Consider the following 23,825-nt stretch of genomic DNA (forward strand, 5'->3'; position numbering starts at 1 on the left):
ATATTCACACTCACCTTTTCTTTGCAAATCAAATATTGTCCTTCATTGCTGTGCACAATTTCTTCACATTTCTCTATGAGTTGAGCAGCAGTGCTGTTTCTCTCCAGTCTGAAGTGTCTGTTGTTGCATTTGTGAATGATTGCCTGTACAATGTCATTGACTTGAGTGTGTGACTCTTGTGTGGTGAACACCATTGTGTGTTGATAAACAGTGTGAGAGAAAGAGTTGAGCAGCATCTCCACATGTTCTTTCTCTTCTCCTGAACACTGATCATGTTTCAGTACCAGAAGGATCACATGAGGTCCTGGAGCAGACAGAGACACACACTCTCTCACTCTCTGTGTCATCTCATGTTGTGAGATATTTGGAGTGTTGATGACCATCATGTGTTTGTCCTTCACCTTTCCTCCAACTCTTTCTACAACATCTGGAGGTTCTTCAGTCTCAAACGCTGCTCTTCCTAACAGGACGTTTCCCACTCGACTGTTTTCTGAAGCATTCGTCCCCAGTAGAACAATCCTCAAATCACTCACTGGAACAAACACAACACAATACATGACATATAAATATATATATATACTGTAGACAGACAGATATATCAACTAGCCAATATTTGGCCATTTTGAGATTAGTGGCATTGTCCATTTTGGCTAAATAACTTGAGGACAAGCACATTTATCCTGCCAAAGCTTCTCTTTATTCCAAAGTCTGATTCCTGTAACAGGAAAAACGTGTCTCATAAAATAAGAATAAATTATTGATTTAAGTCAAGACATCCACATGTTAAAGAAATGCAAATGAATGTGGCCAGTCTATGTCTGCAGAGAACTATGATCAGTCCACAACGTGAAGACTTCACAACACAATTATATATTTTTAGTTGCATTTTAATGACAGTCTGGAACCGAACTATAACTGTTTTTTTTGTTTTTTATAAATCCAAAAACTTCTAATGACCCACATGGATTAATGTTATGTTACAGTATATTGCAATTTCTCTGTGACTGTAATGATGTTGTACACTGACTGTTCAATAAAATTTAAAGTCACACACTGCAATATTTCATTGGACTGCCTTTAGCTTTGATTACAGTGCGCATTCGTTGTGGCATTGTTTTGAAAACCTTATGCAACGTCACAACATTTATTTACGTCCAGAGTAATATTCATTTTTGACCGAGATCTTGTATTGATGACGGGAACGTCAAACAACTCCGTAAAGTGTTCTCTAGCACATCCCAAAACTTTCAACAGGGTTACGGTCAGGACTCTGTGGTGAAAATTATTCCTCATGCTCCCTGAATCACTCTTTCACAATTTGAGCCCGATGAATCTTGGCATTGTCATCCTGGAATATGCCGTGCCATCAGGGAAGGAAAAGTCCATTGATGGGATAACCTGGTCATTCAGTACATTCAGGTAGTCAGCTGATTGCATTTTCTTGCCTCATAACATAGTGGTGTAGTGGTGTAGTTGTGGTGGTGGTGTAGTGGCTAAAGCACAGGGCTGTTAATCAGAGGGTCGCAGGTTCGAACCCCACGGCCACCACCATTGTGTCCTTGAGTAAGACACTTAACTCCAGGTTGCTCCGGGGGGATTGTCCCTGTAATAAGTGCTCTGTAAGTTGCTTTGGATAAAAGTGTCTGCCAAATGCATAAATGTAAATGTAAACATGTAATAACGTTGCTGAGCCACGACCTGACTGATTGAAGCAACCCCGGATCATCACACCGCCTCCAGAAGCTTGTACAGTGGGCACTATGCAAGACGGGTGCATCATGTGCTTCCCTTTTTACCCTGACACGTTAGGCTCACTAACAAGTGTCATACTTGTGGCCACAGCTGTTTAGTCCCAATCCTGGAAGTTCTCATCGCATTGTGCATGTGGAGATGCTCTTACTTTCACTATTAAACACAGCCTTGAGTTCTGCTGTCAATATTTTTACAATGTGACTTCAAGTGTTTTAGTGATCTCTGATCACGAACATTCAAGATTTTTTCCGACTACATCTTTTCTGCAGAGCTGATGGTTAACCACTATACATCCAGGTTTAAATAAAGTGTTGGGATGTTCTCAACCCAATTCCCGAGATTGTTGTTTTCTTTTCTTAATGCAGACCAATAATTTACCCCTTCTGAAACACGGTAACATCTTTTCCACAAACACGGGATACACCTCAGACATGGTTGTTTAATAAATGAGAAGCCACACACTGCATCAGTTAGGATTAAAATAATTATTGCCATCTGAAACATATTAATCACTGAAATAATGATCCAATCATAGTCTCTTAAGAGTTGGCTGATTTAGATCCAAATGTCGTGTATTTTGGTACCTGGTATTGATGCAACCTTCCTGCAGTCGTACTCCATGCCCTTCACATCCATACTAAACACAACAGAAAACACACCAGTGAGGTTAAAGTTTCTGAATATAAACAGACAACATCAGAATATCTAACAGTAGAAGAAGAGTCTTATGGAAACACTAAAATAACATATTATTTACATATACAGCATATAAAACCAGCAGCACATGTAGACACTGGAGGTTTATGCTAGCTGAAGAAATTTAAGAAAACAATAATACAAAAGGTGAATATAACACATCAATAAGCATTAATCACATGTATTCATGTATTACAGGGATTTCCTGCATAGCAAATGTTTCTGCACTCACCCAAGCTAATTTTTGGGCCACTAGAGAAAATTCAATTATAGTAATTTTACATATGGTTGAATCACTTGTGCGAATGTTCTGCTCTGTCTGCGCCACTTCTCAAGTACACAAGTGCGCTCGAGTCCACCAGGATTCCCCCATATTTGTGCACCAGAGAGTGCAGAGTGGATCACTCGTGTGAATCGGGCCTCACCACAAAACTTACATGACCCACTTCAATTCTAATAAGCAGATTTTTAAAATGTTTTTACTTTAAACCCTTATAGAGGAAGTCAAACATCATGGCTGGTGAGGAAAACAGATACAACCAATAAAGGGTATTTAAACATCACATCATCACGATTACTAATATGTATCACATTAAACTGTAACATAAATTTCATATTAAATTACCTACGAGAAGGTGAAGGAGAATCTATGAGACTTGATTTGAACTGTATTATGTATTCTATTATTGTAATCATTATCATCACAAGAATTATGGTAAATATAAAGGGCAAGCAGAATGTGGAATAAAGGACTTTAAAGGAATAGTTCACCTAAAAATGAACATTTGCTGATCATTTACTGACCTCAGACTGTCCAAGATGTATATGACTGTTTCTTCATCAGAACACAAATTAAGATTTTTAGAAGGAAATCCTTACAAATCCTTGCAAGCAAACAGTGAATTAATACGTTTGTGTAAAACAATATATATATATTTGTAACTTTATCTCTCTGTATCTGTTTGAAAGTGAATCTCTCACATGATGCTCGCTCCTCTGGATTAAACAGAGCAGAACTTCTGAATTCTCATGTTACTGTCGCGTTCTGATGATGTCACGAAGATGCTGGCACTAAGCGATATTTAAAGTTAAAAGTTTTAATTAGTGATTTGTTTTTCACACAAAACTCTTGATTCACTTCAGGAGACATTTACTGGATTAATTAGAGTCATGTGGATTACTTTGATGGTGCCGTTATCTGCTGTTTGGACTCTCAAAGTGATGGCACCACTTCACTTGTATTGTATGCATCTACAGAACTCACATTTTCTTCTAAAAATCTTCATTTGTGTTCTGATGAAGAAACAAAGTCATATAAATCTTTGACAGTCTGAGGTCGAGTAAAATATCAACTATAACTATTCCTTTAAAGTCTGGACCTCCAAGAAATATGAACAAAGTTGTCCTTCTGTTTAGGTTCACACTAAATATGAATAAATTGCAATTATGTAATAAACCCATTTCACATGTGTGAATGACCTTGTATGTCAGCCACCAATGAAGAAACCCTGTATTAACTTTGTTTCTAGCTCTGAATAACGTGAACTAACCAGCTGTTAATTTCTCTGCCATCCCCTTTTGTTAATAACATCCCTTTGCACTTGTTCGGACAGTACATTACTTTTTACTTATTATATGAATATGACGGATTAATATTAAGTAATAAGAGTAAAATAAACTGCTTTATGAATCGTTTTAAGTATTTGAAGGAAGTAGATTTTCAAGTCTTTACTGGTCTGTACAATGTAACAACACAATACTTTTACTGTCTATAAATATCAAACAATATTGACTAAAATATTATCAATAATGATTAGAGGAATATTTTTCAGTTAAAAAGGCAATTTTATATGAGCTGTTTTTTTTTTTTTTGAGTTGTAAACCATTTCATGCCTACATGTACTTCAGCATGAAGCTAATTTCACTCACCTTTCACTTTCCTGCATTCTCGTCCACACTCATGAGCGGATGTAGATCCACACCGGTGAGCCCAAGTTCTTATATTAGACACATTTATAAAAGTCAGACATTGTACAACTTTTCTCTCAAAACACCTTGAAATGATTTAGCTGTGATCTTCCTGACATGCTACGGTGTGAACACTTTGAACCCTGTTAAACTGGTGTCATTCTCCTTTCACTTTCATTCTCTGCACTGCAGATAACTCAATAATCAGCTTCTGCTGTTTATAGCTTCAACTATTTATATTCTTGTTATTCAATAAAATGCTGTGATGATTAGAAATATGTCTGGCAACTATGAGCAAACAAACTATCTAAATAAAAATAGAGAAAGTAGTAGAGAAAAGTTTAATAATTTGCACTGCCAATGCTGCCTTCATGTATCGTAATTCTCGTACGAGTTTCCCAGTCGGAAGCTGCACATGAGCGATCCCTGAAGTCGTAATTTTGACTGGGAAGTCGAAGAGTTTCTGAGATGTGAGGAGTCATAATCTTTCATCATGGCGGAGGAGAGAATGGTTTCTGTACTGAAGGACAGGTTTTGTTCATTTTTCTAAATACAGATTATTGTAGCACTTGATGTTTTGGTCATATTCATTTATAGATATCAGCAAATATTCTATGCATGTTTGTACATTTTTACACTGTGAAAATAGCTTGTATTTGATCAAAATGCCATTATTGTCAGCAAGAGAACTGAGTAATATGTATTATGTGTCAAAATAAAAGTTCCTCGTGAAATATGAATGAATGAACCTGGCGTCGTCCATGATTCTTGTTCTTTCTGACAACAAAGCACGTGAAGGCAGCACAAGGCCTGTAGAGGATGTTAATTTTGCTTTTTGAAGCTCAGTCAGAATGCTTTTGTAATGTTTTTAATGGTGTCTTGTTTGTGAAATAATGTGACGTTTACCTCGAGGACACCGGTTTAGCCGCTGTTTGGTCGTTCCAGCTCTACTGAGGTCTGTGATCGGTTCTTCTGTCAGATAATGTTTTTCACCAAACAAAACATTGGATATAATGTGTTTCATACAATAATATGACACTCAGCATTTGGTTTAAAACTAGAACAATTAGTGAGTGTTCATCTCATAAAACATGCACTACAGCAGAGATATTTGTTACGGGATGTAACTGATCATCAGATCGGGAGTCAATTGTTTTGGCCTGATATGTTCGATTACAGTTGCTGAACTTCACACGTGTGTCTGCCATTCATTTATACTTAAAGTGCTGCATAAATAGTATTAAGAACTAGACTTTAACTTGATGAAAATTTTCCTCAGAAGCTTCTCCAAATAAAAAAAATGATAGAAACCATTACAGAAATCCTAATGTGTTTGGGCACTGTATTGGTTCTAATGGAAGCTATAATGGTCCCTGTGGGTCTCTACTGGTAATGTATTGGCTTCTATTGCAAACCATTTTAAACCATTAAATGGAATTTGGCCCAAAACAAACCACAATCATAATGGTTTTGTATTGGAAAGCATTATAACAATTATGTAATGGTTTTAGTTGTTTTTTTAGCAGGAGGTGGCTATCATAGCATGTTCTGTGTATGAAATGGGGCATATTGTTAAAGTATTTGACACCCGTGGAAATAGTAAGTAAATAAGTTAAATATCACAATACTTGCTAAGGTTGCACTTCTATGTGAAGTATAAATGTATAGTATAAATTCTCTATCCATGATCAGCCACTGGATTGCTGCTTGGTATGTTGCTCTCTGACTTGATGGTACAAGCGGCAGTAGTGGTCATCACTCCGCAACACATGGCGTTGGATGTGGGTCATCAAGCTGGTCATCGGCTGGATCTGGCATGCTTTAGGGTCCTCAAGATTAGTGTCCCAATGATGAGACAGGGAAACAAATAGAATAGTATTATCGTAGATGCCATTAGCTTAATTTTGAAGCAGGGTTAGCATGTAGAGTGTAAGACAATCACTGGTCCATGAACATTTCTGGGGATATTTATCAAAAAGAGTATTTGGTGAGACTTGCTTTTGTTTCACTAATTTGTTCAGTTTCATTAACTGATTAGTTCAGTGACCCCTTCTGGAAATGTCACTAGGTGACGACAATGAGTGTCTTATGTGCTACGAGTGAATCAGTGAATCATTTTGAGTCGTTCATGACTGAAATCTACCAAGAGACTTTATAGTGTTTAAGCATATTATAAGAACAAAGCAGACCTATAGTCTTCCTTCAGTCTGAGCATTATTCTTCATCCAATAATAGTCTAATAATAGTGAGTTTCAATAACGTCCTTCTCCTTTATTAAAACTTGCATGAATCTACTGACTTCAGTATAAGAATTATAAACACAAATCAGATCTATGGGATCATTTTCCTGCAGTATTTAAACTGAGCATGATTTATATCAGAAAATACAACAATAATAGACATATAATAATCATTTTTAGTTTCAATAATGTTCTTTCTTCATTGTAAAGCGTATTTCACATGAGTTGAGTCGAGGCGACAACACTCCGTTCAACGCCAGCGTCAAGCGCCGGATCCACATGACAAGAGTTGCAGAAAGCATCACAGAGGTGTATCTAATATGGGAGCAGGCCAAGTTTTTCTCTCCACAGAACATTAGATTCGGCTGGGGCCTTTAAATGCTCATAAAATGTGCCAGGGAAGGCGTTCTTTCTGTTCCTATTCTTTCAGGGGGAAAAGACCCCATTGAGGCCACACCCTGCCCTGAAGGAGAGGGTAAAAAAGTGGCAAATATGTCATATGGACCTAAGGGCGCACATGGAAGAGGTGTGTCGGTAGGTCCTGCCCTTTATAAGGGAGGAGCTCTACAAACCCAGCGACTAGGAAGATACAACACAGGAGGTAACCAGGGTAACCAAGAACTTTGGATCACTTACCATGCTAATGCAACTCCACAAATGCAACATAATTCCCGTATTTTTGACATAAACGGGTGATTTGAAATCGGTCTATAATTAGCCAGTTCCCCAGGATCAAGTTGTGGCTTCTTAATAAGTGGTTTAAGGAACCTTGTCTGTGTCCCTCATCTCGACCAGGTTCAGCCACAGGTGGCATTCCAGGACCACGAGTGTGGACATCGTCTGCCCGAGTGCGAGCGCTGTGACCTTAGTGACACAGAGGGTGAGGTCGGTCGCCGAGCACAGCTCTTGTATCAGAACTACCCTCGTGCAGCTCTTTCAAAGCCAGCAAAAGTGACTAAACAGGTTTAAATCTCAGTTGCGCAGGCTGAGCATGTTGTCCCTATCAAACGTAAAGTTATCTGTGTAATTCACACAATTCCCTTTTTTGTGTCTTCATCTATTTGATTGGATATTTATTGCCATATTTTATATTGCAAAGTTAATAAATGGCTTCTTCTATGCATTTTAATTAAATTAAATAGAGTCTGTCATATTACAATGTGGCTATGGGCATGCTGTAACATTTCACTTTATTGGAGGTAAATAATGAAAAAATGTATATGCTGTTTTCATGAAACAAGACCACATATTTGTAACAGACATGTGTAAAATGAATTTAAAAAAGAAAAATAACTTGATTTGCATTCACACACTAACTTGTGAAAACCAAAATATTTTATTTTGTGCCCCGCACTCCCAAACACACTCTATTATAAACACTCGGACATACAGTATCTGTTATAAAGGTATCTATTGAAGGGATACTTTAAGCAGCCTGTTGTATGTCTTCAACAGGTCACTCATTATTTTTATTAAAGGGTTGGTTCACCCACAAATTTGTTATTTTTGTTAATGTGTTAAATATTGCCCATTTTTACCAATTCGTTTTGTATTTACTGAAATTTGTACTGAAAAACATTTAGATAATAAGGCAAGCTCAACTAAAGTGAACTGTATTGTACATTGTAAAAGTTAAGTATGCACAGTTAATGTGTTTAATGTTATTAAAGTATGTAATACTTGTGTGAGTTTTCTTATTGAACACAGCTGCACTCCCCTGGGTGGATGGCAGTGTCGAGGTTTTGGGTTTCCCTCCCTGGTTTCAGCAGCAATGTAAAGGGGGTTATAAGAGAAAGAAGGAGGTGAGAACCGGCTTGGCGATGTAAATAATAGTTTAATAATAAACTGAACCAAAATCACACAGAGCAGCTGCCTGTAATTCTCTCTCCCTCGAACTGTCGCTCAGGCCACCTTTATCCCTTGTGCGCCCCATCAGGCTGATTGGGGACCTGGCGTGCGTTGTTCCAACCCGGCCCGGCCCAGCTCCACTGTACAACAAGCAAGAAAGAAACTCTGTTCTAGTGTGATATGCCTTTGCGGCATCACTGTCTCTCCTCTCGGTCTGCGTGCGTGTATGAGAGAAAGAGAATGCGCTCATCCATGTGTGAGAGAGAAAACATTTAATGCAAAAACATTTTACAAGCTGATTTATGTGTACTTAAAGTATTTTGAATTGGAAGTCGCTGTCAGTCGGTTTAACTTATTGATCGCGATTAATCGCTTAATCTTTTGTAGTTAATTGCAATTAATCACAGATTTTGAAAGTGCTGAAATTTAACACTAAATGTACTTATTTTCTGTCCAAATGCATTTATTTACATTTTAGGAAAACAATAAAATTGTTAATTATAAAATATATGATTAATTATTTGATGATGATACCTAATATATTAATGCATATTAACCAATAAAACAAATATAAAGTGTTAACACACAATTTAATCAATATTTATTGTGTCGATATATATATTAATGAATGAATATTGACCAATTAGTAAATACAAGAACTGATTTAGTGCTTTAATATTCCTCGACACACATTACAGAAAACATCTAATATTCATAATAGCCAATATTTTATTTTATTATTAATTCAATATTGTAAAGACAAAAAGAAACTAAAAGAAATCAGTGTAGAAATGTAAATATCCAGTATTTCCATTCAAAATATCAATTAATTACATGTTTTTAAAATATCATTTTCATAAAGAGTGGCAATAATTTTGGGGTTACTGTACATTCAAAAGTACTGAAATAGAAATGCAAAAGTAATATTTCATCAGGGTATCTTTATATTCTGTGTAACAAGGTTTCCACTCACAGCTCATTAAATGCAGTTTTTACACGTGCCAGATTGAATAAATGACATAAAGAGAAATATGAATGTGTGATTGAGGTGTTGCATGTTTATCTGGCTGAGATGATAAAAGCTCATGAAATAAGTGAAGCTGTAGTAAAAGGTTCATGTTAAATGGTCCGCGCGGCCTGTAGATGGTGCTGTCTGCAGTTTAAGGTGTGTTTGATGAGGAAGTGTCTGTGCATCCAAAGTGAAAGTGAAAACACTTCTGAACATTATTTCAGCTCACAGCAGCACAAACAAACAATTCCTCTTTCTTCTGTTTGATTTTCAGCTTTTACACAGAAGCATATTCAGGATGATGTATCAGGTTCACATTTACTATTATGGCAAGAAAGCAGCTTTAGATGTGTCAAGTTCACTTGAAGAGTTTCAGAACACCACCATTCGAGAGCTGAAGGTGAAATTCTGCACTTTACATCCCGGAGATTATGGTAAGTATTTATTTACTCTCCGTGTGTGAACATATGTTGTTCTTTCTCTCTGTAGACATTAATGATCATATGTGACAGCAGTGACCTGTGACGAGTATTTACAGTAAACATCTTTCTAATAGTCTTCAGTAATAGGCCTAACATGTTTTTGTTTGTTGTTGTGTGTGGTTAATTTATTCATGCATTCATTTTTCACAGCACCAGATTCAATATGGGTGTTTTATGCCAGAGAATGTCTGGATGATGACAGAACTCTTGGATCTTATAAGATTGAACATTTATCTGCTCTTTTCTTTCTGTTGAGAACGCCCGTTGGAGGAGGAGGTATGAACTTATTTCAAATTTCTCAATTATATTGCATGAAATGTCTATTAAAAAACTGTCATTGCCACTGTTCTGATTCTATTTCATATAAACTGTAACTCATGTCAGTGATTAAGCACTAGCATTTAGCATCACCTTTATGTTGAAGGGAAATTAATATATATTGATATTATCACTTAGTTGTTTGCAGGGTTGGTATCTTCAAGTAATGTCCACCACAGACCTTATTTTTCTCAATAAAAAAAAACCATTATTAAAACAAACACTGTAACAAAAACCCCTCCAGTGAGTGCCCATGTTACTCTGCTGATGCCCCTGCTGTAAGGTCATAATTCATGTTTAGTGATTGTTGCAAATATAATGCAGAACAGGCCATCAGTGCATGCGCAAAACTGCCCTAGAGAATACTGCAAACTCAGAAGACATTTGCAATGATCTGCAAGTGCTCAAAGCAAATGAATGTGATTTATTAATATCATAATGGAGTCACACATAATCAACATTGTGGATTGGAAAGAGATACTATTTGGACAAATACAACATTTTAGGGGGACTAAATAATAAATTACACAAATTATATTGTTCAAAGTTGTAGAGTTCTTTAAATTATTTGGTTTGTTTACATGTTCTGCTCTTTTGAGTTCTGCTGCAATGGCTCAGTGATGTTCACATGCAGCTTTCTCACTCAGGACAGTTTATGGACACAAACACAACATATTAAAACCACACAATATTAAAACACAAGGGTGTGTAAAACTTTTGAAGAGAATAATTGTCACCGTTTGTCTCCACCATGTTCAAGGACTCTTATTTTGAAGTCAAGTCAAGTGGTTTTTATTGTCATTCAACCATATACAGTTAATAAAGTACACAGCGAAACGAGACAACGTTCCTCCAGGACCATGTGCTACATAAAACAACATAGCACAAACACAGAACCACATGAGACTACACAGACTAAATAACATACCTATATAAAGTGCACGTGTAAAAAAGTATGGGACAGTACAATAAAATACTAAAAGGAACAGGACAATAGACACAGTGTGAGACAGGGCAGTGCCGACCAGTACACAGTAGTGCAAATAGATGACAGTTTCTAAAAATGGCAAATGTAAACATAACATACTATGAGATAGTGTTCTATGCACACAGCGGTTATTGAGGTACCAGACAGTTATAAAGTGACAATAATTAAAGTGCAACTCCAGAGACGTGTGTGTGTGTGTCAGTCCAGTCTCTGAGTATTGAGGAGTCTGATGGTTTGGAGGAAGAAGCTCTCAGTCTGGCCGTGAGAGCCCAAATGCTTCAGTACCTCTTGCCAGACGGCAGGAGGGTAAAGAGTTTGTGTGAGGGGTGTGTGGGGTCGTCCCCAATGCTGGTTGCTTTGCGGATGCAGTGTTTTTTGTAAATGTCTTTGATGGAGGGAAAAGAGACCCCGATGATCTTCTCAGCTGTCCTCACTATCCTCTGCAGGGCTTTGCAGTCCGAAACGGTGCAAGTCCCAAACCAGGCAGTGATGCATCTGCTCAGGATGCTCTCAATAGTCCCTCTATAGAATGTAGTGAGGATGGGGGGTGGGAGATGTGCTTTCCTCAGCCTTCGAAGAAAGTAGAGACGCTGATGGCTTTCTTGGTAATAGAGCTGGTGTTGAGGGACCAGGTGAGGTGAGGTTCTTGCTGCACAGTCATGAGTCAGCAGAGTGAACAGCAGTGGACTGAATACACAGACCTGGGGGGCTCCAGTGCTCAGTGTGGTGGTGGTGGAGATGCTGTTCCCGATCTGGACTGACTGAGGTCTCCCAGTCAGGAAGTCCAGGATCCAGATGCAGAGGGAGTTGTCCAGGCCCAGTAGGTTCAGCTTTCCAATCAGGTGCTGGGGAATGATTGTGTTGAATGCTGAGCTGAACTCTGTGTACAGCATTCGAACATATGTGTACTTTTTATCTAGGTGGGTGAGGGCCAGATGGAGGGTTGTGGCGATGGCGTCGTCTGTTGACCGGTTTGGACAATATGCAAACTGTAGTGGGTCTAGTGAGGGGGGCAGCTGGGTCTTAATGTGCCTCATGACGAGCCTCTCGAAGCACTTCATGATGATGGGTGTCAGTGCGACGGGACGATAGTCATTGAGGCAGGACACTGAAGACTTCTTTGGCATGGGGATGATGGTGGTGGCCTTGAAGCACGTTGGAACGACGGCGCAGAGATGTTAAAGATGTTGGTTAGAACATCAGCCAGCTGGTCTGCACATCCTCTGAGCACTCTTCCAGGAATGTTGTCTGGTCCAGCAGCCTTCCGTGGGTTGACTCTATGTAGAGTTTTCCTCACATCAGCCGTGGTAAGACAGAGCACCTGGTTGTTTATAGGTCCTGGTCGTTTTATCCAAAACGACTTAGAGAGCCCTTATTACAGGGACAATCTCCCTGGCACAACCTGGAGTTAAGTGCCTTGCTCAAGGACACAATGGTGGTGGCTGTGGGGCTTGAACCAGCATCCTTCTGATTACCAGATTACCAGTTATGGTGCTTAGACCACTACACCACCACACCACCAGATCATCATGCAGCTGACATAGACATTAACACTGGTTGCTCCAATGTCCATGTGCCGTAAAAGTCGGGCTAAGTAACAAAAATGGCACCATTTTGGATCCGGAGTGGCCGCTGCATGCTACCGTGCCGCCATCTTGGAATCAGACTGATTGCTATAAAAGGAGGGAAGAAGTGCTTCCAAATTAAAAATATAAATTACTTTATAAATTATACTTCATAAATTACCAGAACAAAAACAAAACATTAAATTAAATCAAATTAATAAATTGCCAAAAACAACAACAAAAAAACATTAGGCCTATGTATATTTGCCTATTATTTTCTATAATTGCAATTTTAATTAACCTTGCCCTATAATCCGTGAACGAAATAAAAATACATTCTCAGAATGTTCTACACTTTTTTGTCCTCTATTGGCATTTGCTGAGCTTCTTCATCTGCAAACGTACAAGGCATAACTTAGCCTACAGCACTAAAATACATTTAGATGGCAATCTGATTAAAGACAAACTACGCAATATTAACATGTTCAGTTGGGGTTTTGCGTCGTTAAAAGTTCAATTCTATTTAATGCGGGACATAATAGCCTACAGTTAAGATTGAGATGCATTAGATTAGAATAATGATATGATTATTCAAAGTATTTAATAGCGGATATATGGATTACTGACCTTTTTAGATTTCTCTCCACATGTGAACAGATTATCATCATGTTTTTTGGTCATGTGTTACGTTTCCTCCCTGTCTAGGGGTCGAGAAGAAAACTAACAACTGATAAGAAATGAAAAACGTGTTTGGAGCTCTTCACTCCTGTCCTGGAGTGAAGAGCTGTGTAGTGGGCTAAAGCCCTGAACTGGTAAGCAGAAAGTTGTAGGTTCAATCCCCACAGCCACCACCATTGTTCCCTTGAGTAAGGCACTTAACTCCAGGTTGGTCCGGGGGGATTGTCCCTGTAATAAGTGCACTGTAAGTCGCTTTGGATAAAAGCATCTGCCAAATGCATAAATGTAAAATGTAAATGTCCCAGACAATAATAACCACAACAGGTTACGAAAACAGTTTACAAGTTTATTTTCATCTATAAATACAAAACAAAGGGATGCATTAAGTCTTCAAGAGGGGACTAGGCCAAAATAATAAACAAAAGGTGTCTAGTTGAAGGGAGGCACAAACTAATTACCCTTACAAAGACCAACACATGCTTGCCCTGGATCAACGGCAATAGCCTCTGCAGGGTGAGTAGTACAGCCACTAACTCTAGGCACTTGATGTACCAACCCAGTCGCGGTCCTGACCAGGAACCAGCGGCTGGGTGCCCTTTGCACACGGCACCCCAGCCCAGTTTGGATGTGTCTGTGGTGACCACGACACGTCTGGACACTTGCTGTAGGGGAACTCCTGCCCATTGAAATGCAAGGTCTGTTCAAGGGCTGAATAAGTTGTGGCAGAGTTTAGTGATAGCTATGCGATGTCGCAGTGCCATGCCCATCTCGGGACTCAAGTCTGAAGCCAGTGCTGCAGCGGTCTCCTATGCATCAACCCGAGCGATATATGCCCCAGTGCTCATCACAACCGGCGGGCCGTAGGTGTGGCGAGGCCGGGGATGCCTCGTTCGTGGGGGGCCTGGCTGCAGGTGTTCTGTGTCCAAAAGGCGTGTCAACACCTGATTACTTGATCCAAGAAGTGAGGAATCTGCTTGAGGAGATGGAGCCGTCTGGGCTTTCTCCGCCTGAAGGGGGACGCCCTCAGCGAGCAGACGGGGTGCGGGATCTAGTGCTGCGCCGGGGCAAGATGTGCTGGATGGCCTCAGTCTGCTTTTTCACCGCTGAGAACTGCATGTTGAGAAAGCGTGCTTTGTCAGCATCCCTCATCTCGACCAAATTCAGGTGGCGCTCCTGGACCACCAAGGTTGACATCGCCTGCCCGAGACCACACGCCATGACCTTCGTCTCCTGGAGGGCGAGGTCGGTCGCTGAGCAGAGCTCCTGCAGCACATCAGGATCAGTACTACCTACATGCAGTTATTTTAGTACTTTGGCCTGGTGTACCTGCAGGAGGGCCATGGCATGCAGGGCGTAGACGGCCTGTCCAGCAGCACTGTAGGCTTTGGACACCAGAGACATCGCAACTGCCTTATCCACCTGAGGGACCTCCGTGTACCCGTGGGCTGCCCAGCCGTCGAGGGTAGTGAGAGGGGATTAACCCGGTGTGTGTTTCAGGCAGCGAAAGATGTCCTCCACTGCCACGTCAATTTTTCATGGACCCCCAGGAAGAAAGGAACAGGAGAGGGGTGGTGGCCGTGAGTGGCTCCCTGAACACAGGAACCAATCATCAAGCCGTAGCGCTCAGGGGAGGGTGTAGGTTTCCAGTCATACACTGTTCGCGGTGGCCCGGACAAGCTCTGAATCAGACCCAAAGGTTGCAGCCCAGTCGAGTCATCAGCGTCCGACATCGCCAGTACGCTCTCCGATGCAGCGATCGAAGACTCATCCTGCTCGCAGGCCCTGAAAGAGATGTCATGCTGGCCTTAAGGCAGGCTGGTCTCATTTTGGAACCAGATGTGAGCAAACGCGCATACTGGGGAATGGGAGGTCCATGGGGAATTACCCGGTGAGACCGCGCCCATTTAAATCTCCAAATCACCTCCAGTGCCAGCCGGACCAGCCTGGTACCCGTGGGTAAAAGGCACAGTGCGGGGGTTGGCTGTGGCTCAGGTGGTGGAGCGGGTTGGTCACTAATTGCAGGGTTGGTTGTGGGCGTTGATTCCCCGCCCACATGTTTCCACATGCCAAAGTGTCCTTTGGTAAGACACTGAACCCCAAGTTGCTCCCAATGGCAGGCTAGCGCCTTGCATGGCAGCTCTGCCATCATTGGTGTGTGTGTGTGTGTGTGTGTGTGTGTGTGTGTGTGTGTGTGTGTGTGTGTGTGTGTGTGAGTGGGTGAATAACATGCAGTGTAAAGCGCTTTGAATACCGCTAATGTTAAAAAGGTGCTTTATAAATGCAAACCATTTACCATTTAGAGTGGCTTTCCCCTAGAAGGAAAGCAGCGACCACAACATTGCCATGGTCATATACTTGCAAAGAGAACATGAACCATCCACAAATACTGTCTCAGTGTGATCAGTGCACAGACACGAGGCAGCGCCCGTCAGAAGCGGAGAAATAACGACCGCATCCATGAATCACACAAAGACGGAAAGGCATCTTTACAAAACGTTGAATGTCAATGTGTGTGCTCTAATAGATAAAATATACTCTTTAGCAGGAATATACTTTTTAGCGCTGTCGATGCACCAAGGGGCGAAAACTGCACTCGTCGTGCAGAAGGAGAGAAAGCCGCTGGAAATGTGGCATATATCCAACATCATACGCTTCTTAAGAGGTGATTGGAACAGCAGTAGTATTCAGCTCGCTGATAGTAGTGGGCATTCCAGCTCCATTTATACCCGTATGTCCGGGGGAGTGGCATGCAAATGGCATGCTTTTCTCAAAGAATGGGAGGTGTTTGGGTCTCTCAAGAGCGACCCCTAGTGTCACTAAATTGACACAACATCGAGTGAGTGACAGAAGGGGAACCCCTGATTATAAATAAATAACAGTAGATATTGAGGGGCCGTTCACACCCAACACATGTCATTTTGATAAAACATAGCTAGAAGCAGTGTAGAATGCAGGTGTCCTGAGACACGTTTTGCACAAGCTACTAAAAATGCAGCACCCATGCTTGATACGCTGGGAAAAACAGCAAGACGTGGTGTTGCGGTCAAAGAGGTCCATTTAGATCATGTTTACACAAGTTGTTCCTGTAGCTCAAGTAGTAGAACATGGCGCCAGCAACAGCAGGGTCATGGGTATGGGATCGATTCCCAGGGAACACTAAACCTGATCAAATGTATACCTTGAATGCACTGTGAGTCACTTTGGATAAAAGTGTCTGATAAATGTACGTAGGAAAACAATTGAAAAGCAGCACGGACAAACATCATTCTGCAGAGAGAAGATCTGAGCTCTGTATGTCCATACAATGCAAGTGAATGGATACAGAGGAACAAACTTGACATAAAACATTTCAGCCAGCATCAGAGCTCTGAGCAGAAGTGATGTTTTAAAGTTTATAAAGTTTTCATTATAGATTTGCTTCAAAACACATGAAGTGATGGACTGGAGTCATTTGGAGCCTGTTTACCTGCATTATAAGGACAAACAGAGCTCAGATCTTCTCCAAATCTTCATTTGTGTTCTGCTGAAGAAAGTCTTACACAAATGTGTTGATATGATCATTGATTGAGTTTATCAGTTTTAATAATAACACTATTATCATTTGACTATTATAGATCTGTTTTATAATGTTATATGAGGAAATGAGTTTCATTCTTGAGCACTGCGACAGCAGCTTTCATTCCAGATACAGATCGAGTTCTACTGATTTAATCTCACTATTCTAGTATATATTGTATTTATTACTCAGTGAATGTAAAGAAAAGAAACTGTTAATAGATCTACAATAAAAGTGAAATTAAAGAGTAATCGCATGTGAACGCTTGTCAGAATTTCTCCTTTACATGTGATATAATAATAGATGAAATAAATGAACTAAAACTGTTTGTGATGTGTATAATAGAGAATATTATAGTGGAGTTCACCAAACTGTGTACATCTTTCAGGTTCATATTGTCTTTCACGTCCTGGAGCTGCAATGGATGAGGTGAGAATTTGAGCAAATATTCACATTATTATTTTATTGTGCAGTAAATATATTGTCTGGATATTTGATATTCACCTGCTGTACATACAATCATCTGACAGTTCTGTTCACGTTAATAAAACATTAGAGACTGAATGTTGACTTCTGATCACACCTGATGCATGAAAATAACAACAGACTGAAATAAACAACTAATAGTCAATATGATTTTTAATAAAAGATATAACTCGTTTTAATAATAATGTGTCATGAATATATGAATATTATGATTCAATATCACTGTTATAATTCAGTGAAGTATTAAAAGATTTGATGAAATCTCTCATAATACAGAATTCACATTCGATACATCAGATGTTAGATCATTACATCATACAGGACCTCAGCACTGGATCAAAACATGTCCATACTGTATAAAGATATGATACAGAAAATTACAGAAATGGATCAAATTCATAAGCTCGAAATTAGCCAGGAAAATATCAAGAACATATTAAAAACACGTTTCTGTGTATGTGTGTGTGTGTGTGTGTATATGAGTGTGTGTGTAATGTAGTGGTCTAAGCAAATAACTGGTAATCAGAAGGTTGCTGGTTTGATCCCCATAGTCACCACCATTGTGTCCTTGAGTAAGACACTTAACTCCAGGTTGCTCCGGGGGGATTGTCCCTGTAATAAGTGCACTGTAAGTCACTTTGGATAAAAGCGTCTGCCAAATGCATAAATGTAAATGTGTGTGTGTGTGTGTGTGTGTGTGTATATGAGTGTGTGTATCTTTACTCACTTTAGTTTATGCCTGAAAATAATTCTAATGTCACAATAATGATGTGATGAGTAACTTTGAGCTTTATTTAATTTCAGGGAGGATCAGAAATCACACCGGGTAAGAAACCACACGTCATACTCCACAAATCAACTTCATTTCACTTTATTACATTGTCATAATAAATATGCACAACTTGATCTTTTCTGTCTGTTAAATGACAGAAACTGCCACTTTTCCTAAATGTAGCTTGTGTCACATTTATTCAAGGGTTATAGTCTCACATTTACAGTATATTATGCATCAGCACAATATTTGTGTCCGATATTCTTCACTTTCACACATTATTTGAAGACTCCTCGATTAAACCTACGACCTCTTATTTCTTATGAAGACTGAAATATCACTAACAACAGTCAAAACAGGTGCAACAGTCCGTGTTTCAATCTCTTTCTCACTAAATGTTGTGTATCACAGCTGCAATCACACCCATTTATCATGGTACAGATATTCCACTCCAAAAGAGGACGTGTCTTTGAGAAGAGGATGTGTCTTTGAGAAAAGAGGACATGTCAGTGAGAAGAGGACGTGTCAGTGAAAAGAGGACAGTTCAGTGAGAAGAGGACAGTTCAGTTAAAAGAGAACATGTCATTGAGAAGAGGACATGTCAGTGAGAAGGTGACATGTCAGTGATGAATGGGACATGTCAGTGAGAAGAGGACATGTCAGTGAAAAGAGGACATGTCAGTGAAAAGGGGACATGTCAGTGAGAAGAGGACATGTCAGTGAGAAGAGGACATGTCAGTGAAAAGAGGACATGTCAGTGAAAAGGGGACATGTCAGTGAAAAGAGGACATGTCAGTGAGAAGAGGACATGTCAGTGAGAAGAGGACATGTCAGTGAAAAGGGGACATGTCAGTGAGAAGAGGACATGTCAGTGAGAAGAGGACATGTCAGTGAAAAGGGGACAGTTCAGTGAAAAGAGGACGTGTCATTGAGAAGAGGACGTGTCATTGAGAAGAGGACGTGTCATTGAGAAGAGGACATGTCAGTGAGAAGGGGACATGTCAGTGATGAATGGGACATGTCAGTGAGAAGAGGACATGTCAGTGAAAAGAGGACATGTCAGTGAAAAGGGACAGTTCAGTGAAAAGAGGACATGTCAGTGAGAAGAGGACATGTCAGTGAAAAGAGGACATGTCAGTGAAAAGAGGACATGTCAGTGAAAAGGGGACATGTCAGTGAGAAGAGGACATGTCAGTGAAAAGAGGACATGTCAGTGAGAAGAGGACATGTCAGTGAGAAGGGGACATGTCAGTGAGAAGGGGACATGTCAGTGAGAAGAGGACATGCCAGTGAAAAGAGGACATGTCAGTGAGAAGAGGACATGTCAGTGAAAAGAGGACGTGTCAGTGAGAAGAGGACGTGTCAGTGAGAAGAGGACGTGTCAGTGAAAAGGGGACAGTTCAGTGAAAAGAGGACGTGTCATTGAGAAGAGGACGTGTCAGTGAGAAGAGGACGTGTCAGTGAGAACAGGATGTGTCAGTGAAAAGAGGACATGTCAGTGAGAAGAGGACATGTCAGTGAAAAAAAAACCTTGAAGAGAACAAGCATGTTCAAGCCATGGGTTCCTTCAAGTAGTAGAACATGGCAACAGCAGGGTCATGGGTACGGGATTAATTCCCAGGGAACACTTACTGTGCGTTCAGACCAGATGCGTTGAGAGTGTCAAATCGACCGGAAGTCATTCATTTTCTATGACAGCCAGCGTCTGTCGCCGGCGAGAAGCGGCACAGCGAGTTTTGGGCGGTGTGGGCATCAGATGAAAGTTCAAGTGCAGTCAACATTATGGTAATGAGCTGTGACGCGGTTCGGCGGCAAACTATTGGAATATAGAAGTGCTCCGCTCTAGCGAAGTCTAGAGAACACAACCGTGTAAACTTTGGTTCCGAAGACAAAATGGAGGAGAAACTGATTATTGCCGTGGCGGGTTTTCTCGTATTATTTGATCTGTCCCTGTTTGCTTGCAGGGATATAAATAAAATAAAAAAACAATGCGTGGACAAAGGTGTCTGAAATTGTTGGTGTGCCATGTGAGTTGATGAAGTGGATATTATGGTTTATATAATATTATATAATAATATATTACATATTTCATGAGGATATACGCTACTTGTGATATGTTGTCAAAAAGATACCGGCCGACATGTCTGGATGTTTTGCGGCCCTTTTAATATAGTTCACAAAACCAAGCATTCTCATCGAACGTTGCCGCCTATTTCAAATACGTCAGAGCATCCACAAATGTTCGATAGCGTTGTTGGCAGGACAGCTGAGCAGAAGTGATGTTTTAAAGTTTATAAAGTTTTCATTATAGATTTGCTTCAAAACACATTAAGTGATGGACTGGAGTCATTTGGAGCCTGTTTACCTGCATTATAAGGACAAACAGAGCTCAGATCTTCTCCAAATCTTCATTTGTGTTCTGCTGAAGAAAGTCTTACACAAATGTGTTGATATGAAAATGAGAATTTTCATTTTTGGGTGAACTCTCTTTAAAGGTGCACTCAGTTATTTATTTTTTCCTTAAAACATTTTTACTCCTAAATAAACTAATTGTAATTTTGCCAAATATGTAGGAAATAATAACCATATTAAAATGAAGACTTCTATAAGTCATATCAGTTACCTTATAAAAGCTGTTTTGTTGTACATGGGGGAGGGGCTCTCTCATGGGGGCTGCCATGTTAGAATCACATGACCAACTGAATGTTACTCATATATAATATCCTATTATTTGACACTTTCACTCATTGATTACAGTAATCATGTGTGATTGTTTGAAGTAAATTTCTAAAATAGCATCTGAAAATGAAAACTATTGATTTTAAATGATGCTACATCCAAGCCACTAGGTGTCACTGTAAGTCCAACATGACACACAGACAAAAGATACTGAGTGCACCTTTAGTAGTATTTTAATTAGGGCTGTTGGTGTAACATGTTAATTCAATAAATAACACATTAAAAAGATTAATGCAATGTCCCCAGTAACCCAGTCAAGAATAAAATCTACATTTTGTGATTAACATTTTTTATTGATTCATCTATTAAACAAAGAAAAGAAAAACATATACAGACAGAATCAATATTTAACCTCCACTGTTACCCCCCATCCCCAACAACACCCCACATGATTATAGACACACAAACAAACATGAAAACATAACAAAAACTATAGATAATAATCACACACATCCACTACACCTCTCTCTCCACTGTCCCCTGTCTGGAGCCCTCCAAATAAGCCACAAATTTGCCCCATTTCCCACAAAAAAGTATAAATTCCCCAGTCTTCTGGTTGACCCCTCTTCAAAAGCCGCCACCCTGCCCATCTCCGAACACCACTCCTAAAATGTGAGTGCTCCAGCCGACTTCCAACCCCTTAAAACTATCTGTCTTGCAATCATAGCTTTAGTTAGGACCCAGATTTGACATGCTTATTCTCCATATTAATGCCCGTCCCATCACCTAAAATACAGAGTCTGGGGCTAAATAAAATTTGAGTGCCCAATACCTCACATATAAACCTCCCAATTCTTTGATCTTAACACACCCCTTGGGTAGGCCAAGCCCACCTTTGTCAAGCGGCCTATGTAACTTACTGAAATGTAATCTGGGATGTTTACCATTCCAAATGAAGTGCTATCAAATTGATTGAAATAAGAGAGGGGGACATCTACAGGGAGCAGGCAGTTGAATTTTGGAAGACAATTAATTTTAAAGTCATTAACCTTCCCAATCATAGATAAATGTAATGAAGCCCACCTACACACATCTATATTTTGCAGCCATCCTGAGGATCTATTCTCCGTTTGGCCGGGAACATCAGTGCAAAAGAGATTCTTGCATTCCTTGAATCGATCACGTGTTGATGCATGCAAACTTCATCTGCGCCTGAAACTGAACTTTTGAACTTAGGAGTGGATGCTCCCTTGCTCCCTATTTAGTGCATGACTTAACCTCCAGTGTGCTGTCTGTCTGCACTGGTCTCAGAACAGTTATAGGAGAGATATAGGATGCTCCCTTGCTCCCTATTTAGTGCATGACTTAACCTCCAGTGTGCTGTCTGTCTGCACTGGTCTCAGAACAGTTATAGAGAGCTATAGGATGCTCCCTTGCTCCCTATTTAGTGCATGACTTAACCTACAGTGTGCTGTCTGTCTGCACTGGTCTCAGAACAGTTATAGGAGAGCTATAGGATGCTCCCTTGCTCCCTATTTAGTGCATGACTTAACCTACAGTGCGCTGTCTGTCTGCACTGGTCTCAGAACAGTTATAGGAGAGCTATAGGATGCTCCCTTGCTCCCTATTTAGTGCATGACTTAACCTCCAGTGCGCTGTCTGTCTGCACTGGTCTCAGAACAGTTATAGGAGAGCTATAGGATGCTCCCTTGCTCCCTATTTAGTGCATGACTTAACCTCCAGTGTGCTGTCTGTCTGCACTGGTCTCAGAACAGTTATAGGAGAGATATAGGATGCTCCCTTGCTCCCTATTTAGTGCATGACTTAACCTCCAGTGTGCTGTCTGTCTGCACTGGTCTCAGAACAGTTATAGGAGAGCTATAGGATGCTCCCTTGCTCCCTATTTAGTGCACGACTTAACCTCCAGTGTGCTGTCTGTCTGCACTGGTCTCAGAACAGTTATAGGAGAGCTATAGGATGCTCCCTTGCTCCCTATTTAGTGCATGACTTAACCTCCAGTGTGCTGTCTGTCTGCACTGGTCTCAGAACAGTTATAGAGAGCTATAGGATGCTCCCTTGCTCCCTATTTAGTGCATGACTTAACCTCCAGTGTGCTGTCTGTCTGCACTGGTCTCAGAACAGTTATAGGAGAGATATAGGATGCTCCCTTGCTCCCTATTTAGTGCATGACTTAACCTCCAGTGTGCTGCCTGTCTGCACTGGTCTCAGAACAGTTATAGGAGAGATATAGGATGCTCCCTTGCTCCCTATTTAGTGCATGACTTAACCTCCAGTGTGCTGTCTGTCTGCACTGGTCTCAGAACAGTTATAGGAGAGATATAGGATGCTCCCTTGCTCCCTATTTAGTGCATGTCTTAACCTTCAGTGTGCTGTCTGTCTGCACTGGTCTCAGAACAGTTATAGGAGAGATATAGGATGCTCCCTTGCTCCCTATTTAGTGCATGAATTAACCTCCAGTGTGCTGTCTGTCTGCACTGGTCTCAGAACAGTTATAGGAGAGATATAGGATGCTCCCTTGCTCCCTATTTAGTGCATGACTTAACCTCCAGTGTGCTGTCTGTCTGCACTGGTCTCAGAACAGTTATAGGAGAGCTATAGGACGCTCCCTTGCTCCCTATTTAGTGCATGAATTAACCTCCAGTGTGCTGTCTGTCTGCACTGGTCTCAGAACAGTTATAGGAGAGCTATAGGATGCTCCCTTGCTCCCCATTTAGTGCAAGACTTAACCTCCAGTGTGCTGTCTGTCTGCACTGGTCTCAGAACAGTT

General features: G+C 40.4%; 2 protein-coding genes across 2 annotated transcripts in view; one reads left to right on the top strand and one right to left on the bottom strand.

Moving 5' to 3' along the window:
• Positions 1–4,525, bottom strand: part of LOC127640208 (putative autophagy-related protein 11) — a 27,115-nt gene extending 22,590 nt beyond the window's left edge. The window contains exons 1-3 of the mRNA XM_052122662.1: positions 4,378–4,525; positions 2,337–2,389; positions 15–532 (exon numbers count right to left, since the gene is read on the bottom strand). Coding sequence (XP_051978622.1) covers positions 15–532; positions 2,337–2,389; positions 4,378–4,394 — 588 coding nt within the window. The 5' untranslated portion in view covers positions 4,395–4,525. The remainder of the gene's footprint in view (positions 1–14; positions 533–2,336; positions 2,390–4,377) is intronic.
• A 5,189-nt stretch (positions 4,526–9,714) lies between these two features.
• Positions 9,715–23,825, top strand: part of LOC127640209 (uncharacterized) — an 81,973-nt gene continuing 67,862 nt past the window's right edge. Inside the window, exons 1-4 of the mRNA XM_052122663.1 lie at positions 9,715–9,947; positions 10,146–10,271; positions 17,489–17,529; positions 18,391–18,412. Of these exons, the coding sequence (XP_051978623.1) occupies positions 9,812–9,947; positions 10,146–10,271; positions 17,489–17,529; positions 18,391–18,412 (325 nt within the window). The 5' untranslated portion in view covers positions 9,715–9,811. The remainder of the gene's footprint in view (positions 9,948–10,145; positions 10,272–17,488; positions 17,530–18,390; positions 18,413–23,825) is intronic.

The sequence above is a fragment of the Xyrauchen texanus genome, chromosome 49, assembly GCF_025860055.1.
Source record: "Xyrauchen texanus isolate HMW12.3.18 chromosome 49, RBS_HiC_50CHRs, whole genome shotgun sequence".
NCBI classification, from domain to species: Eukaryota; Metazoa; Chordata; class Actinopteri; order Cypriniformes; family Catostomidae; genus Xyrauchen; species Xyrauchen texanus.